Here is a 20,426-nt window from a genome sequence, read left to right on the forward strand (position 1 = left end):
TCTCCCCTCCAGGGCCTCTTAAGATGAGGTGTGACGCATGAAATCATTGTGTTGTAAAACCTGTGGCCGAGGGCCACTGCTCATGACTAACCCCAAACACCAGTCTGATCAGGAAGAGACCTCATCAGCCAGAGTTCTTGTCCCCACGAAACCCTAGACCCAGTGTTGCTCTGTCTCATGGAAGCTAGGTGGACGCTGTGGTGGAAATTTGCTTGTTTAAAAAAATTAGTTACTTATACACAGCCAAAGTAAACCGTTTAAGCCCAGAAAACTACATTAGGCCTGGAGTATCCTAACTGATGGGCCAAATACAAGTACGGTTGATTAACTACTAAGCTTTAACCATACAGACTATTATTTCAGTCATTAATATCAGGGGAGGTGATACCACCACGTAATTCTGGCCAGCATCACCATGTTTGCTTTTCTCCATAAAGTGGACTGTCCCATCTATCTGTGCTTTCTCTGTCCTTCATGCAGACAAAGCAGTAAATTTAAGAAGTAGGAATTACTTACTTAAACAGGAAGAAAATGAAGATCCCTTCTCTCTGTGTCCCCGCTCTCTTTCTCCTTTCCTGGGTAATAGTGAGAGTAACTTACAGAAGAATGAATGATGGCAAAGCAACGTGACACCTGCTGGGAGTCCCTGGAATAGCAATAGTAGGTGCATAGTCCTTCCACTGAATCAGAGTTATCTGAGCACCAAATTTGTGAGAAAAACAAATCCTGTGTGCCACTTCGTATTCTCTCTCAGTACCCGTATTCTCTCTCAGTACCCAGCTTCAGTCTCTGTCTTACAGATGTCCTGGGAAATCCAGTCTTCTGTTATCTTCATTTCTTCCTGAGTTGGCTTATATGGCCTTTCTTTTTAATTGGGGGTGGAGGGGATTCAAGAGAAATAGGGAAGTTAAGTGAGTAAATATGGTACCAATGCTTAGACCGTGCAAGTTGGCAGGTAGATAAAATACTCTTGTCTCTCCTTCTCTGCCAAACTGTAATATGGGAAGTAGATGAGGTGGAGCCAGCATCAATTCTGGAAGGACATAAAGTCTGCCATTGGGCGGGAGTTCATAAATATTAATTGGTGATGTTGCTCAGCCTGCTGTTGACAGGCATAGGTAAAGGCTTTCTACAGGCCCTTCCTGCTGTTATTGTAAGGCAAATGTCAGATGGGAGTGGCAGGTAGTGGGGAGCAGAGGCTGGCAGATATTCTTAGATAGGTATCTAAAGGAGAAAAATAGGACTCTTAAAATGCTGAGCTCTTAATTACAATAGGATCATTTCAAGCTTTCCTGTTGGTGAGCCCAGAATTTATTATACTAATGATGTCAGCTTTGTGGTAGGGTCTTTTAAGAGAAACAGCAATAAGAATTTTTGGCGTTCATTTATGTTCTTGAGTAAAGGTGTATAGTTTTACATTGTAAATTCTCTTTCTCCCTCTCTCTGTTTATATATGTGTGTATGTATCTATACATATATGTATATATTTTTCATTGTTCTTATGGAACAGCTTCCATTACCAACTAATGAGGTCTAAACAGGTTCTTTCCCTTGGAAAAAGGGTTGTCTCCCCATACCTTGTTTGTTTGTTTGTTTATTTGTTTTTCTTTTTATAACTATCCATAGTTCTAGGGTTGACGGTCTTAACTGATGTTTTCAACAGTCATTTTGACCCAACCTGCACTGTTTTGATGGTACTCTGTGTTTTTCTAGGTTTGCTGTGGAATTTGTCCTCTAATGACAGACTTAAGAATCTCATGATAACAGATGCCTTGCTTATCTTAACTGAGAATATCATCATCCCCTTTTCGGGGTGGCCAGAAGGAGACTACCCCAAAGCAAATGGTCTGCTCGATTTTGATATATTCTACAATGTCACAGGATGCCTAAGGTAATGCCAGTCTACTACTCCCTCAACCTTTTCTCTGTACACTTTAAATACTGCATCCACATCTGTCTAAAACTCTACCCAATTACCTGAAGATACGATAAAAATTATAAAGATCACTCTAAATACTAGAAGCACAATGTGGAAAAAGTATTTTTCCCAGACATATTTGATTCCAAAAGCTACCCACGTTAGCTCATGAGAGAGAGCATGTCAGTTCCACTAGAGAAACTAGAAATCCAATCTGAACACCTAGAAGTCCATGCAGACTGGCCTTCCCTATCTCACAGGATTTAAGCCAGGCTCCATGCTATTTTTTAGCTCACAAAAATATAATTTAATGACATGTTTAAAAAAATAGTTTTGAACCTGGTGTTTTCAAATAGGCAGCAAAGCCTTAAAGGGGTAGAATGTCTTGCCGCAAGAATAGCTAGGAAAGAAGTTAGTTTGATCAGCATTTCTAAATATTGGGAGGAAAAAATGCATGAAATGTTTCCTCCCCTCGGCTCTCAGATGCCAGCTAAACCAAGAGGAAACAGAAACACATGCAGGAGGGAGAAATGTTAGTCTTAACTTCTGTAGATGCGTGTGTCTCAAGCTTTCTTACATACATTTGAAAATAATCATTGTCCTTTAAGTCCAAGGATTAAAAGAAACCAGACAGATATGTATTTAAGATTAGGCAGCCCAGAAGAAGTTGAGATATATTCTGCCTTCTGATTTTTTTCTCTAGCTTCACAGTTCACTTTTTGAGGGAATCTGGATGATAACGGAGGGAATTTATTATGGTAAGATGTTTATCTTATCTCCACAGTTAATCACACAGTAATGCATATCAAACACCAATTTTTTATAAAGAATTATTTTAGCCACTGAGAGTTTTATAAAGATGAATAAGAAAAATTTTAAGGGACATTTAATCTACCTGGGGGTGCAGATGAGCAGAATAAACGAGAATACAATGAAACATGTTAGAGCAGTGGCTCTCAAAGCGTGGCCCCTGGACTAGTGGCAAGCACATTACCTGCAACTCATTGGAATTCTCATATTTCACCCCAGACCCACCAAACCAGAGACTCTCAGGGTGGGGCTCAGCAATCTAGTTTTTTTTTTTTTTTTAAACTCTTTATTGGAATATATTTTCTTTACACTCTTGTATGCCATAAAAAGGAATGAAATTGAACTATATGTCATGAGGTGGATAGACCTAGAGTCTGTCATACAGAGTGAAGTAAGCCAGAAAGCAATCTAGTTTTAACACACTCTAGGTGACTAATGCTCGCTGAAGTTTCAGGGCCACATGTCAGGAACAAGTAAAGTGCTGCAGGAATGCAGAACAAAGGACCCTTCATGCCCTGAGTGGCATCAGAGGTGCCAGATGAGTTGCGCTTTGGTGGACTCTTTCAATACACAGAAATTCTGTAAATGGTCCACCTTGAAATTTATTTGCTGTACAGTCTACTGGAACTGCTTTTTAATGTATTTTTGATTCATTAAAATATTTAGATTCATTTAAAAACATTTTGCATCTTAAAATTTTTCTGTAGCTCCTATTGCCTTACCATGTGCAACAGAGTTCTTAGCGTAGCAGACTAAGGACTCTTTCAATTGAAAATGGCAGATATACAAATTCAAACTTCCATAAACCAGGTGGCTTGTATGGCTGAGATGTTGACAGTCACTTGTGGAAGTAAAAGGGCACCAGTAACCATGGCCTCAAGGACTGGGACAGAAATTCAGCATCTCTAGGACTCAGTCTCTTATTTACAGGCATACCTCGGAGATTTTGTGGATTCGATTCTCGACCACGACAATAAAGTGAACATTGCAGTAAAGCGAGTCACACGAATGTTTTGGTTTCCCAGTGCATTTTGTTTACACTTCCTACAGTCTGTTAAGTGTACAGTGGCATTATGTCTTTAACAAAAATCAATATACATACCTTAATTTTAAAATACTTTATTACTAAAAAATGCTAACCATCATGTAACAACACAGGGTTGCCACAAACCTTCAGTTTGTTAAACAAAAAAAAAAACCTCAATGTCTGTGAAGCTTAATAAAGCAAAGCACAATAAAACGAGGTAATGCCTGTATATCTCATCTCTGCTTACTCTTCTTCTTTGAAGACTACTGGGCTCATTCTCTAAAACTGCAAGCAAGCCTTCTCCACTTAGCAGGTCCCTAAAATCACAGGCAGCGCTTGCTTAGCCACCCAGCAGAAAAAGGGCACGTCTTTCTTCAAGTGTCAGTCTCAGGGACGGTTTACCCCTGGCCTGCTTCTGAAGGCTGCTTGAGCCTCTGTGCCCTGGACTGGCCAGAGCTGCATCAGATACTTGCTTCATGGCAGCAGTGGCAACAAGGTGTGTTACAGAAGCAAGAGGGAGGGGAACACTTGCTGGGCAAACAAAACAAAAATAGAAGACACCTTCCTCAGTTACAGCATATGAAACCTTTCTGAGTCTATCCACAACCTTCTTTACAATCTTACTTTCCATTTTCCCACAAACATACTTCAAAGTACAAGCATTAAGAATTCAAACAAGACTTTTTACAGGTACGTCACCTTTGTACAGATTTTGTATCACATTACTGTTTTTATGGGGAGTACCTTTTTTATTAGATTGTGAACACTAAGCACTAAGCCTATGCTTTTTTTTTTTTTAAATCTCTAATTCCTAGCACCTAGCAAGATTTCTGGCATATAGTAAGCAAGTATAAAGTGTTTGAGTGACATGAGTAAATGAATGAGTGAGCTGATGAAAATCCATCACGAATTAGGTGGATAATCAGTCTGGCAAGCTATCAGATTGGTGATGGAAAGTAATCAAACAGAAGTTGGAAACATTAGCTAAGGCTAGACTGTGGGGGCCTCATAAATCACGTTAAGGAGTTAGTATTGAAGCAAGAAGCTAAGGAGTTAATAAGTAAGCAAAATTAGTAGTGTGGGGATGATAGAAATACAAGTTCTGTGTGAGGAAGAAAAATTATAGTATCAACATGAAAGGTGTATTAGGAAGGCGAAAATCTAAAGACAAATGTTAGTTACAGATCTCTTCCATAGTCTCCTTTTATGAACAAGGAATGATAGATTTGCATGGTTTGGTTGAAGCAATGCCCTCATTGGCACATATTTTTCAAATATGTTATAGCCTGAATCCACTCCCATCATAATGACACCATTTTAAACAGTCTGCAAAGTCAGTCCAAACCACTGATTTGAACTACTTTCAGAAGCAGAATATTGCAAGAAATCTGGGAAATTGAGCATTGTAGTATTTGCTTACTAAAATATCTATTCTTATTTCATCTGTATATCTAATTTTATAATAATAGCTAACATTTGTTGTATATTATGTTGTAAAAACTGTTCAGAATGCTTTATGAGGATTTCTTCAGTTTATTCTCAGAGCAACCCTTGTAAAGTAGGCCTTCCCATTTTATAGATAAGGAAACTGGAGCTCTCAGGGAGGTTAAGTGATTTTCCCAGCATCATATAGCTAGTAAGAGGCAAAGCTGGAATTCTAATCCAGGAAGCCTGTCTCCAGAGCCAGGCTCTTCATCGGTGTGCTGGGCATGTTTGGTATTAGTCACACATCTGCAAACTGCTCTGCTGTGGATTGAGCCTCTGCCCTGCACAGTAGCGTTCAGGTCTCATTATGTGCGTTGTGTCTGAGTTTCAGTGTTGCCTTGTTTTAGGACTTCTTTGCAAATGGAACTCTGTACTGCATTCCTTTTAACAGAGAAGGTAGAAAGCATATGAACTGGGAGGTCTTCCTGAGAGAGGAGATGGCTTTGTAGACAACTTTGGGTAGATGTTGTCACAACGAGTATAAAAGTAAGAAGATGTGAGTTAGAACCTAAGAAAAGACCTGTGGGGAACCTACAATCAAATAGCCTCAATTTCCATGACAATAGAGCTGTCTTCTGAGTAGTTGCTCATTTCTGACTCCAAGTTTCCCTAAAAGGATTTTGAGACAGGTGTCAATTAGCACTAATAAGAGTGAATCTTAACTACATAAAAAGGTCGTAAATGTTAACAGATATCATAATTGCCATAAGTTCATTGGAGACATTGTCTCCCCCACTGGGTGTGGAGCCAACAGTGAATTGACACCATGAGTAGTATTGTTGGCATCCTGGTTGACCTAGGTTAGTGTAGTTAAACTCCTTCAGTCTACTTTGGAGTAGAACTTCTGCATATACCCGTGAGTTTGTCCTTTCACTAACTTGCCAATGAGATCAGTTCTAAGAGGGACTTCCCTGGTCTTTATATAGCAGTGGTGCAGAGTAAATCTGCTCTGCAGGTAAAATCTTGGCTTCATTAATGAACTTGTGACAGTGACTGCAGTTCTGCTCACCTGGAGCTGCTACAGTTGAGATCACATTCAGACAGGAGAACATGCACGGCTTATCCTTCGAAAGCTGTGTCAGGTGCACCGTATCTGTCAGGTCTCAGATCATTTTTCTACAGAGTTATCATGTGTCTGCTGCAGCATTTACCAGGGGCCTTGGTGCTTTCTTTAGGTAATGCCTTTGGAGTTACATACTTCTCATGACTGAAGTTACTCACTGACAGGTAATACAAATTTTGCAATAGGGAAAACAGCGTTCATGGCAAGTTTCAGTTTTTTTCTTAAACAGTGTGCTAGCATAATGAATAGTAAAATCCAAGTTAGGAGGGGAAAAATAAATTGATACACTCCAATGTGCGCTAGAGCTGTCAAGAGCAGTTGTCAGCATCTCTTCATACCTCCACACGCAGTGACATCGTGTTGGTAGCTTGAAATCAGCTGCAGCAGGAGGATTTACACCGTAGAAATTGGAAAATACTACAAATCAGAGCTTTCCCCACTTCCCCTGCCAAAAAGCTGGTTGTTAAGTTGGCGTACCGCTGGCACTGCATTCCCGTTAGTGATGTTAATTTCCATTCACATCAAGATGTGGATAATCAGGGTAAAGGCATATTTCTCCTTACATATCTCTTTTCAGTGGAGAAAGAATTCCTTTGTTTTCTTGGAGGGTACTATTTCTTGGAGGGTATTACCCAACTCTTCATTTTTTTGAGTGAAGAAAACCTGCTAAAATGCCCCGTTCTTTTTTTTTTTTTTAAACTTTTATTGAGATACAATTGACATACAATAAACTGCATATATTTAAAGTGTACAATTTGACCTTTTTTTTCTTATTAGTAATGTATATATGGCAGTCCCAATCTCCCAGTTCATCCCCCCCAAACCCCCGTGCCCCCCCCCCCCCAGCTTTCCCCACTTGGTGTCCATATGTTTGTTCTCTACATCTGTGTCTCTCTTTCTGCCTTGCAAACCGGTTGATTTGTACCATTTTTCTAGATTCCGCATATATGTTAGTATATGATATTTGTTTCTCTCTTTCTGACTTACTTCACTCTGTATGAGAGTCTCTAGGTCCATCTATGTCTCTACAAATGTCCCAATTTCATTCCTTTTTATGACTGAGTAATATTCCATTGTATATATGTACCACATCTTTTTTATTCTAAGTGTTGATGGACATTTAGGTTGCTTCCATGACCTAGCTATTGTAAATAGTGCTGCAAAATTATTTTTATTTACTTAGGACAAGAAGTATAACAGTTAAAATATTTAACAATTTATTGTGATTAGCAGGATACTCTTCCAAATATTTCAAACTCCAAAAGATTGATATGACAACCATAGAATTGTAAATTACCAAAGCACATTGGCTTCCTTCTTTGATTGTACACCCCTCCTACACACACTTACTGTGAGCCCCTGCTTGTATTTTGTGTGGGTAACTCATTGGGAATTGGTGTGACATGGCTGTGAAATCTCTGTGTTCCACCTCACTGATTGCCACACTTTTGGAAAACCTTTAGATGCGACATAAATGAAACCAGTGGGGTCATTTTCAGGGTGTATGTTCAAAATTTCTACCAAAGATTTATCATTATTTCTCCATTCTTCCATATGGTTCTCACCATTTCTTTCCTTCTCTTACTTTCTTTCCTTCTTTCCTGTCTTACCTCAGTCTTCTTTGTTCTCTTAGAAGAGGTGGAAACAATTTAGAGGTCAGAAATTAAAATGCCTCCAGGGGTCAGACAGGCACTTAAGTGGAGAAGTGTGAGACTATGGGCTGCTGTCAGACTAGAGAATGGGGGAAAATGCTTACCCCAAGAGCAGTGACATTCAAAGTTCTAGAAAACACTTCCGGCCAAACACAGATTCTTCTGAGGCAGCCTCTGTTAGCAGTCTCATTCTTCAGTCGAGGAAATTAAGTGCCAGGGACTCTTCCACAATAATAGAAGCAGTTAGCAGAAGTTTGAGAAAAGCAACTAATCCAGGCTTCTTGGGATTTTACCACTTGATCTGTCTTTCCTCTTGCTCTTACCCAGTCCTATCCAGTACTTGAGTGCCTGCTGTATCCAAAGCACTGTTTAAATTTCTGAAATTTCAAAGGGGGTTGGGAGCTGTCTTTGCCCTGGAGGAACTCCAGGTTTAGTGGGGAGAGGAACCAGAGCAGATAGTGACCATCCATTTGATAAGAAGCACTGGAGGTTTGAAAAGAAAGTCGTGGAGGCATCAGGCTTCTTAACTGATGTTGCCTGGGGATTGGGGAAAATGTTGACTGGAGAGTCCCATTTAAGGAGCTGGTAAAGGATAAGTAGCTGTTTGAATGTCCCTCTCAGTCTTTAGCTCATCATTCTATCACTAGTTCATCTCTGTCCTTTTTCAACATGGTCATATTAAAAATGTGAATTCACAAAGCTCTGAAAAGTTGTTTTCCTAAACTCCTATTATTTGTTACCCATTTGCTTATGAGAAAGCCTTATGAACTTGCTGCCTTAATCTTACCACCACAGTCTGATATAGCAACTGTTTCTCAGACTCACAGACTTAGAGAACCAATTTATGGTTGCTAGGGGGGAAGAGTGGAAGGAGGGATAGTTAGGGAGTTTGGGATTGGCCTGTACACACTGCTGTATTTAAGACAGATAACCAGCAAGGACCTACTGTATAGCACAGGGAATTCTGCTCAATATTCTGTAATAACCTGAATGAGAAAAGAATTTGAAAAAGAATAGATACATGTATATGTGTAACTGAACCACTTGGCTGTACACCTGACACTAATATAACATTGTTCATCAACTATGCTCCAATAAAAATTAAAAAAAAAACAAAAACACAACTGTTTCTGCATTGTAAAGGCCACCCCAGAATTTGTCATTTTGTTTAGGATAATAGGACAGAATGACAAAACATAACTATAAAATGTTATGAAACATATTCCTTTTTCTTAATTATATTTTATGCAGTTGAAAAGGAATAGCAATTGGTAATGCATTTCCCCTGCAAGTGACTTAGACTTCACTCTTTCCTACATGTGTCGTAGTGTAGCAAATGTGTTTTAATGAATGTATAATATAGTTATTTGTATTAACATTTGTGACTGTCTTAAAAGAAACTTCCATTGTCACTTATCACGGTAAATCTAGCTAAGGTGGAGAGTGGTCAGAGGAAGCAAACTGTACCTTTAGAAAGAAAAGCAATAATTATCAGCCTTAATCCTGTCGAGCCTCTAGGTTAAGGGCAAGATTTTTGGTAATATCACTACCATCTACTCTCTGGAAAAAGAATATCTCTATGTAAATTTTTAATATATTCAATCATATCTATCCACTCCTGCATAGTAAAACATGTCATCGTGTTCCTGAATTTCATTTTTTATGCATGTCTTGCTGTCAACCTTCAGAACTTTGCTGAATCTGTATTTCCTTAAATTATGCTTTTCGTTCTGTTTACCTTTGCTCAGTTATCCTTTATTCTTAATACTCCTGACTGAAAAGGATTTATCTGGTCTATCTCTGTGTATAATCCTATTTAGTTATTTAAATAATTAAGAATTAGATAATTAAATGAGAAAATTCCCTTGTTATCATAGAACTCTTTTCCTTTTTTGTAAGACTACAGATTTAAAAGCAGGCCAGAGCTTATTTTTTAAAACCATAATCTAAATGTGTGGTTATTTACTTCTAGAACATAATTTAACATACACTAGAAGAATGTTAGCTGAGACAGTGAGAGTGAGAGTTTTGATAAGCCCAGTACAGACCCCATTGTGAATCACTTGTCAGTTGTACTTTATGGAGCTTATTTTATGGTTTGAAAGACTGTACTGTACATGGGAGGTATGTTATCTTCTCCTTATTTGTATGTTTACCATATACTTTGATATTTGAAATGTTATGGGCTGGAAAGGCCACTTATATTTCTAGAACAGATTGGATTTTATGCAAACTTTTTTCCTTGAATTAACAGCAAAAACAAAAATGAAAAACAGCAAAAAAAAAAAAAAAAAAACTACTGATAGTGATAGAAGTATCCAGATAGTTCAGTCTGGAGAGTGACTTTCCGAGAAACACAGGCAACTGAATTATCAACTTCAGCCTCAGTTATTTGGTTAATTATTTAAACTCTTCATATTTGATGTATAAACATAACAAGTATGAAGTCCATAAATAATGGAACTGGCAGTATTTCTAGTCATGTTACGCTGTCAGTCATAATCACATTTTACACATTGACTATTTTAGATATACAATCAAATGTGGCTTACTGAGTTAAATTACTATGTAAGTTTCTCTTTAAGTAATTTTAAAAGGTGTAAAGTAATTTTTAAAAATTACTGCTTTATAAAGTAAACTTCAGGGGTTTTAGGTCATTATTTTTAAATCTCTCAACAATAATTAAGTTGTTAAAGCAGACAAATCAAACAATTGAACAAAGCAAATATGGCCGTGCCTACCCAGTCACGCCTCTCTGTCTCCCTGAACCCAGTGTTCTGAAGAGTATTTGTCTCATTAGAAATGTTAAGCGGCCTCCTTGCAAAGGTCACCACTCTTCAGACTAAATTTTCCATAATCTGATTCGTGTCCTCAGCAGGTGGGCCCAGATTAAAAGTTGTACTTCACAGAAGTTATATGACATTTCAGTTTGCCAAAGAACTTCTTCATTCTTAGCAACCAGTTCATAAATATCGCCTGCCTACGTTGGGTCCAGCCCCCCTGGGGTAATTGTTAAATATGAATAGGGGTAATATGGAGAAAGAAGACAGCAAAGGAAACAGAAGAATAATTTTTATTATGTCAAGAGGAGTATACTGGCTTGTTTTTCTGCATCAGTTTGTTTATGGGATGTCTTGAACAGAAAAATTCCCAAGAATGTCTTCGTCAGAGTCTTTTGGGTTTTTTTAAGACTGTATCAGTATGGGTTTATTGAATCGTTTCTTCATGATTAGATTCAAGTCAAACTTTTTAGAAAAGTTGGAGGTGATGCTGTGTACTTCCATCGGGAGGCGTGGTATCCCTTTGGCCTGTTATCTATGATGTCAAACTTGATCACTTGGTCAAGGGTGGTCTGGCAGGTCTCTCCACAAACATCCTCTCTCCCTCTGCAGCAGATAATATCTGCAGTGCTGGGCTAAAACCAAATGAGTATTTTTGTCAGAGATTTTTTTAAAGCATCCTCATGTTAAAAATTCTGTACATATCTTAAATTGAAGGTAGTGTTTTATTAACTGTATCTTATGAAACTCAAAGACATTTTCCAAAAAAATTAATACTGTCATCATAGAACTACTATTAAATTTTTAAAAATCTTTATCCAAAAAAAAGTGAGTTGATACATTCGGATAAAGCCACTGATGACTATCCTGTGGTTAAAGTTTATGCCTGTCATGGACTTTGAGGGTATTATGTTAAGTGAAATAAGTCAGATAGAGAAAGACAAATACTGTGTGATTTCACTCATGTGGAATATGATTTCACTCATATGAAAAAAGGACAAAAATCAAAATAAGGAAACAAACCAAACCTAACAAAAATAAATACGTAGATACAGAGAACAGAGTAGTGGTTACCAGAGGGGCAGGGGACGGGAGGGTAAAATGGATAAAGGGGGTCAACTGTATGGTGAAGGATGAAAACAGTTTTTGGTGGTGAGCATGCTGTAGTATATACAGAAGTTGAAACAAGATTGTACACATGAAACTTGTATAATATTATAAACCAGTGTTACCTCAATAAAAAATAAATTTTAAAAAATGTATGCTTATCTTGGAGGTACAGGCTGTCTGAGCACTATATTATTCTACTCTAGGTCTTAAGCATCTACATCCATCCTAGTCTGGCATCCCAAACTTCTTTAGGTGTTAAGAACGTCTTTTCGAGTTCCAGTGGCTCCTGAGCATATTTTTTAAATTAGTTTGCTGTTTATAATTCATTTAAAATGGAATTTGGCATTCTGCTGTGAACAGCCTGCTAAATCAAGGGGAAATGAACCTTGCCTACCAACCAGATGATCTCTGGCTGAATTGACTCTTCAGAATACTTTTGAAATACCTGAAAATGTAGGAAAGCAGAACTAAAGAATGTTTAAGGATAGATTTTCTCTTCCTCCACCTTCTAGTTTCTTGATGTGTAATAGATGCTGATATATTTTTATTAAGTTGATGTTCCTTGTCCTGGAAGGAACAAGACATGTAGGTTGTACGGCTTTGTTCTATTACCAATGTTGCTTCTGTTTGCAGAACGAACAGCTGACTTTAGCTGATGTTTGCGGATGCCTGCAGGATCTGATGTTGACTTCAGATTAACAGAAAAACCCTTCTTTTTTGGCATAGAGTTTTTGTTCCTCCGCCAGTTCAGATGAGGCTAACCTTTTGTTTTGTGCAACCACAAGCTGCCCCTGCTGCTTTCTCTAGGTTAATCACAAGGCCCAACTGTTTGATACGTATCAGCTGAAAGTTAAACAAAATCCCAGACCTAAATCTCAAATAACAAGAGGAAGAAGGATGCCTCATTATCAGCTAATGTCTTTTCAAGTGCCTGTTGGGCCTTAGAATGGACTCAGACCAAGCACTTAATTGACTGGTACCACTTGGGATACAATTTATAACACACAGTATTAGGAAGCCTGTGATTATTGGTGAAAATGAAGATACAGCCACAGTTTTTAAAAAACCATTGTGGTGATTAGTGTCTCAGTATGCTGGTTAGACCTTTAAGATGGGTCCCATTAACACACATGTAAATTGTATGTTAATAGGAAACCACCAGTTATCAGTAGAAATAGCCCCATTTTAAAAAAAAAAAAAATCTCTGCATCTTAGAATTACTTGTTGGAAATGTCTTGAAAAGATCCACTCCTACCCTACCCTGTTATTGCCTGCCATTCTCATGCCCTGGTAACTAACTATTGCCTTTTACTTTAACGTGTCTCATTAGCTCATCATTTCCCCAGGCCAGTTGTCCATACACCAAGTTTGGACATTCTGTGTTGTAACAAACTTCCTCTCAGTGCTGGCAGACTAGCTGTATTTGACAGCATGCCTGCATGAAGCCCCACACAGGTAACTTTTTGTGGAAGAACCATTAAAAATCCCATTAGAAGCAGGTAGGTCAGGGTCCTGAATGAGATTCTAGCACACTCTAATTTCAGGAATTTTGTGAAAATGTAATATTTGCAAAGTGTCTACAATAGTGTCTAACATGCACTAAATTGCAGTTATTCTTATCATTTGACACTGTTCACTCTTTGATTTGCCATATGAAATTAAGGTTTAGTCAGACTGTCATTCATCTTAACAAAGATAATTCTTTCTTTAATTCTAGCAAGGTCCAGGGTGTTTGGTTTTCTTTTCTCCTTTTCATTGTGACACTCAGGAATGTGTGCGATAAATGGTCCTAGAGAGAGTCAGGAATCACTGTTTTGCTTTCAGATAAATCACGTGAAGCCTCCCAGATATGTGAAGTTTTGTTCAGAGACATACAGAGGTTCAGATTCTATTTTTTCCTCACCCTTTGCAAGTCATATTACCAGAAAAATTCTTAATATCAAATACAAGCCACAGTTCATGCTGGTATCCTCCCACTCAGGCCCAGTGGAGGTGAAGAGCTCTGAAACAGTCATGCCTTTGTGTTTAGAGTAGTTCACATCCTTCTCTACCCACTTCTTCCTGAGGCCCCAATCCCTAGCCCCAAGGACCTGGTATTTAAATTTCAATATACAACAGTGCGCAATTCTAATTTCCTGAAAGATGCTCACATATTTACTCAGACTTCTGCTAGCTAATACCAGGGGAAGTAAACTCATCATTTAATCAAATTCAAACCATAGGCACTAAGTTAAACATTTCCATTGGCAACTCTGATAATCAAGTTTCATTGAGTAACTACTCTGGGTGTTTTGTTCCTTTTTACTTTTCAACAAGATAATTGTTTTGATACATTTCATGTATAGTTTGATACATTTCATGTATAGCCCATATTAAATGTCTGTTGGGCTTACATGTAGGAAACAGATAAATGTTTCTCCAGACTCAGGAGATACAGTGTAAAAGGATCGATTCTGCCTAAGATTAGCCATGTTAATTCTCCGATTCCAATAAACTTATGTATTAGCTGTTGAAAAAATCCTTTAAGATGAATATATCATTTTCTAATAATTAGTGGTTATTTTCAGACTGATACAATAACAGATTCCTTTCTGACTAGTGACCTCTAATCATGGATGTATTGCTATAAAATAATTCACCCTTATCATTCATATTTCTGGGTAGTTGAGTAAGGTACGAACTGTTTTTGATATACAAGAGCAAATACTAAAGCAGTGGGGTTCCATGCACTTTCTGTCAGCAAAGGTATCAACTGCCAGGAACCCCTGATAAGTCCGGTTTCAAGCCAGTAGAGTCTGGATAATACCAAGCTACAAGACAACAGTTAGTGTGAACTGGCAGTACTGCCAAATTGAATTACCATTCTCACCCAAAATAAACAGCCTGAAGTTAAACAAAGCTGAGTCATCCATCTGCAAGGTATGTAGTGGGCTTAGCCAGGGGGAGAGAGAGAGACCTTTTGATTTGTCAAAGCAGTTTTAAAACCACTGCTATTTCTCCAAGCCAGATGTTGAAAAGGTCAAAGGGAAGCTTTAAAATGTAACATTGTCTTGGAGTTGGGGAACATATAGTACTTACTAAACAAATGGCAGACAGACAGACTGAATGAATGGTAGGTAAGGTTTGCTCTACTCTGGGGCCGCCCTCAGTACAGAATGAGAAACAGCTCTCCTGTCCTGACTTCACCACTCATTTAATTTCACCAGGAAAAGTAACTTAAACTCTCTGGTCCTCAGTTTCACCAAGACCTGAAAGGGCTCAGAGAGTAGATAGAGGATCTTGATTCAAATAATCATTTCTTAAGGGAAAAAAAATAGGAAAAATGGTTTTATTTACAATTTATGAGCCCATTCATTATCTTTTTTAAAGGACAAAGTGTTTGTCTTTCAAGTACAGCAAAAAATAAGGAAGCGAGTAATTACGCTAGAAACGTCACATGAGAACTAAAGTCACAGAAGGGATTTTGTTAAAATCAAAAACTCACCGTCTCAGTTCAGCAACCATTAAATTATTAGTGTATCCTTAATTTCAGGTGTATTTGTCTTATCTCCTCAACTATTAGGTTGGATTATGAAATTGCATTTCCGTGGGTTAAAAACAGTCGAGTGTTACAGATGTGATCTCCCTGAGAGCAGGGTGCAGTGCTGGGGGCTCCTCCCTTGTTCCCTGCAGTTCTTGATATAATGCTGGGCACATTTATTCTTTGACAATATGTATTGAAAACAGTATTTGGGGACGGAAAGTCTTTTTTAAATCACTTAGTGCCATATATTTTAAAGATGAAAATAGGACCCAAAAAGTTCTCATAATTGTAGTTCTTTTGATGTTCAGAATCACACTGGGACATTATACACAGAAAGAATATGCTTTGAATGTTATACCTACTAGTGAAAGGAACTGGTCTGCTAAATTTTATAGGAATAGTTCTTAGCACGTGACATAAGCAAAAGGGAATAAGGGTGGTTCTCAAAATTCTAAAAACCTGAAGGCATTGTTCTTTTGCCATTCTTATTGATAGGGCTGTTAACATTTTTGGAAAAGTTTTTAAGTACTTAATGCTGACAAGAAACACTTAGTAAAAAGTAACAGTAATGGGCTTCCTAGGTGGCGCAGTGGTTAAGAATCCGCCTGACAATGCAGAGGTCATGGGTTCGATCCCAGCTCCAGGAAGATCCCACATGCCACGGAGCAACTAAGCCCGTGTGCCAAAAAAAAAAAAAAACAAAAAAAACAAAAGTAACAGTAATACTGGAATATAAACATGATATGAATCTGAAACATGATCCCCAAATGTATTACTTTGCTGCATTTGATAAGCTTCTGTCTCTATAAGGAAGCAGCTTCCACTTGTAGATTTAGTCACTATTTATAGAAAGGCATCATGGTTTAGCCAAATTAGAAATAGGCTAAGTGCAAAGATGTTTATAGGTCATGCTTTTAAATTTTAACTTAGGTCTTACACACTGTTAAACTGAATTTTTCTTGACATCTCTCTGCCATTTTAATTATAGAATCATCACATTTTAGATCATTTGGTTTAATATTTGTCAATAACAGTTTATACTGAAACCTATAAAACCTCCAAATAATATAGTCTAACACCTTGTATTTACAAATGAGGAAACCGAGGTTACTTAGAATTAAGGCACGGCACAAGTTGGGACTTGGGCACTGTAGTATACTGCTATGGCTCACGTACCATTTGTTCTCCTTTTAACTGCAAAATGTTTTCCTCATGTATTTAAATCCTCTCAAAAATGGGGTGAAGATAAGTAAATACTGCTGTGACCTTCATATTTGGAATGAAGTAGACAGAAGACTTTTATTGACAAGATTATGTGTTATGAATATATTTATAAATTGTGTGCAGATTTGATGACTGTAGGCAATTGATGATTTATTGACCCCAGGACAAGTCTGTCATACTTTGACAAATTTGCTAGTTTTCCAAACTCTTGGAAGGAGCTTTGAAACAAAAATAAAGCTTTGAAACAAAAACCTATTAGATACACAGCCTAAGCCTTATGATTTTGTTTGTTTGTTTTTCTTGATAGAAACATGAGTTCAGCTGGTCCTGAAGGGAGGAGAGAGATGAGAAGGTGTGATGGACTGATTGACTCACTGGTCCATTATGTCAGAGGAACTATTGCAGATTATCAGCCAGATGACAAGGTGATTCGTGTTAGATATCTTGCATGTTGAATTACATATTTTGTCTTACAAAGACTCTTCAGAGTATTCTTGAAGTAGCTGTTTGGGTTTGGCTTTATTCATTAATTCATCTGCTGAGCTTAACATTTCCCATACATGCTCATAAATATTAAAATCTATCTAGCCCCATCTTTCTTTGTACTTTCCAGACCCAAATTTCTATTTGTTTAGCAACTCTGAATATTTGAAAGGAGCCCAAATGCTACATATTCAGCAATGAAATTCATCTCTTCCCTGTCCACAAACTTGCTCCTTTGTTTAATCCCTCTTAATAATTATTACCGTCCACCAAGTGAAAATAGAAATCTGAGTAATCTTGGACTCCTTTTCTTCCCTCATATCTCACTGGACAACAAATCATGTGCATTCTGCCTCTGAAATTCTCTTTAGTTTAACCACTCCTCTTTTTTTTAATAAGTAAATTTATTTATTTATTTATTGGCTGTGTTAAGTCTTTGTTGCTGCACATGGGCTTTCTCTAGTTGCAACAGGCGGGGGCTACTCTTCATTGTGGTGTGCAGGCTTCTCATTGCAGTGGCTTCTTTTGTTGCAGGGCATATGCTCTAGGTGCGCAGGCTTCAGTAGTTGCAGCACACAGGCTCAATAGTTGTGGCTAGCGGGCTCTAGAGCGCAGGCTCAGTAGTTGTGGTGCACTGGCTTAGTTGCTCCGTGGCCCATGGGGTCTTCCCGGACCAGGGCTTGAACCCGTGTGCCCTGCATTGGCAGGCGGATTCTTAACCACTGCGCCACCAGGGAAGTCCCCTAACCACTCCTCTTTAATGCTACTACTGCTGTCCTAGATTGTGCATCTTTTATACTGATTATTGTAGCTGACTCCTGATTGGTCCCTATAAGCATTATCTCCTATTTTCCAGCTCCACGTGGCTATTAAGCAATGTACCTAAAATATAGAATCATTCTGAACACACTTTAAAAAGCAAACTAGAAAGGCTCCCCAGTGTTTAAAAAACTCAGCTTCCACTTAGCATTGTGCTCATGACCATTTATGATTTAGCTGTAGCCTTTCCAGCTGTACTCATTTCACTCCCCCAGACACCCCGCAGTCCGAAAGATCTAAAGCCCGAGAAGTCCTGGTATATAACACCTGCAAAGGGATATGTGTATATGTGTGATCAATATTCATGTCCTGTTTTCTCAGGCCACAGAGAACTGTGTGTGCATTCTTCATAACCTCTCCTACCAGCTGGAGGCAGAGCTCCCAGAGAAATATTCCCAGAGTATCTATATTCAAAACCGGAATATCCAGGCTGACAGCAACAAAAGTATTGGGTGTTTTGGCAATCGAAGCAGGAAAGTAAAAGAGGTACGTCGGGAGGGCTTTGAAAGAATAAGTGTATGTGTGTATTTCTGAGTACGTAGTGTATGTCAGGCTCTATTTTAAGTTTTTTTAATCCTTATATATCCACTCTATGAGGTGTGTATTATTAATACCCTCATTTACTGATGAGAAAACAAAGGTACAGAAAGGTTAATTAATTTCCCCAGAATAATTCAGCAAGTTAGTGGAGGAGATGGAATTCAATCCCAGGCAGTCTGGCCCCAGATTTACATTGTTAGCCATCAAACCATACTGCTCTATGCCTTGCAGGTTAGGAAGTCAGCTTAATGCCACATGGCCAGTGGTATAGCATTATCTTAACATTAAAAGCAGCCCTGACATTCAGCTTTAAACATTCTAAAAACAAACTTGGACATCCTAAAAGCAAACCCCATCCATAGGAAGGACTACAGTCCAGACTGGCATTTCATGAACGTGGAAGGAATGTGGTCTCTCCTACTCCTCAAGAGTATCACGATGTTCGTGCACAGCTGGTAAATTTAGAATCCTGATGCTGTCCTGGACAGCTTCACAGGACTCGGAGGGAAGAGGCCTGTTCTTCTTATCTTCAGAGCGGTTGTGACTAATTTAGCATTTAGCTTAACAGCAGCCTGAAAACTATTCTAGAACAGTCCCTGCTTAATTCTCTGCATCCTCTCTCACTGTGAAATGTAAAGTTGCAAGTAACGGGGTATTGTGAGAGAGAAATAATCATCGTGGGCTGAAAGTTAAGTGATTGTAAATCATACATATTTGCTTTTTCCTTTTTATTTTAAACGTTTCTTATTATGTAAATTATTAGTCTTGTTGACAAGACAATAGTTCTGGTCTCTTGGTTTGGGTGTGGAATTGCAGAAATCACTTGAAAGCATTAATTTTGGATTTCATCCTGTGTGTGGTTAGCAATACCAAGACATGCCAATGCTGGAGGAAAAGAGCAACCCCAAGGGCGTGGAGTGGCTGTGGCACTCCATCGTGATACGCATGTACTTGTCCTTGATCGCCAAGAGTGTCCGAAACTACACTCAAGAAGCATCTTTGGGAGCTCTCCAGAATCTCACAGCAGGAAGTGGACCAGTGAGTATCATGCCTACTTTTTAAAATAATGACATTGTAGACACACCTACATTAAGTTCAGAAATGACAATGAAGTAAGAACATAAGTTTTCTCGCTTCAGTCGGTCTCAGGAGTTGCTAGAGAGAGTTTGGCTTTCCAGGACTTTCAGCCTCAGCCTCTGCAAAACCAAGTCAGACTGCGAATGAAAGCCTCGTTGGTATTTGTGAGTATTAGTCAGAGCTCTTTCAGTTACAAGTCTCAGCATCCTAGTTAAACTGGCTTAGGCAAAAGAGGAATTTCTTGACTCATGTAACTGAAAAGTCCAAGGTGGGTTTTCCTTCTGTGTGGTGGGGTAGATCCCCCAGTGATTACAATTGTGGTTCTCTATCTCTGGATTCTGTATTCCTCTGTGGTTTTGTTCTCAAAGGCTATCCTCATTATTACAGTAAAGATAGTCACCAGTGATTTCAGGCTTACCTTTTGTCTAGCCCAGTGTCTCCACAAGAAAAGAAACTACTACTGTTTTCCCAATAGTAAGAACTTGGGGAATGAGTCTCACTTGCCCATTTCCAAACCTGAGGCTAGGAGCCTGTGATGTTCTAACTGGCCAAGTCTGGGCTGTGTGCTCACATGTGAATTTCAGGGGCATGGGTGTGAGTGAGCCACTTGGACCACATGGAATGGCTCCCTAATGGAAGGTCAGAGTGATGCTATCGAAAGGAAGAATGCTAGAAGGCAGAGACAACACACGTCCACTGCAGTTGTAAAGGACACCTATGCTTTTGTGTCCCAGAAAGTCAACTGCAAAGTAAAGAGTTACTTCTCTTTCCAGATGTACTTACTTTACACCAGCAAAACCAAAATATTAAAAAGAGTAAGAACTTACAAGGTCCCATGATAAACCATAACAGAAAAAGAATATGAAAAAGAATGTATATGTATGTATAACTGAATTACTTTGCTGTACAGCAGAA

At 38.5% G+C, this 20,426-nt stretch overlaps 1 protein-coding gene across 1 annotated transcript in view; it reads left to right on the plus strand.

Moving 5' to 3' along the window:
- The window catches only part of PKP2 (plakophilin 2), an 89,538-nt gene that overhangs the window by 53,886 nt on the left and 15,226 nt on the right, over window positions 1-20,426 (plus strand). The window contains exons 6-9 of the mRNA XM_057703758.1: window positions 1,714-1,891; window positions 16,900-17,017; window positions 18,216-18,380; window positions 19,299-19,472. Coding sequence (XP_057559741.1) covers window positions 1,714-1,891; window positions 16,900-17,017; window positions 18,216-18,380; window positions 19,299-19,472 — 635 coding nt within the window. The remainder of the gene's footprint in view (window positions 1-1,713; window positions 1,892-16,899; window positions 17,018-18,215; window positions 18,381-19,298; window positions 19,473-20,426) is intronic.

This window comes from Hippopotamus amphibius, chromosome 12, assembly GCF_030028045.1.
Source record: "Hippopotamus amphibius kiboko isolate mHipAmp2 chromosome 12, mHipAmp2.hap2, whole genome shotgun sequence".
NCBI lineage: Eukaryota > Metazoa > Chordata > Mammalia > Artiodactyla > Hippopotamidae > Hippopotamus > Hippopotamus amphibius.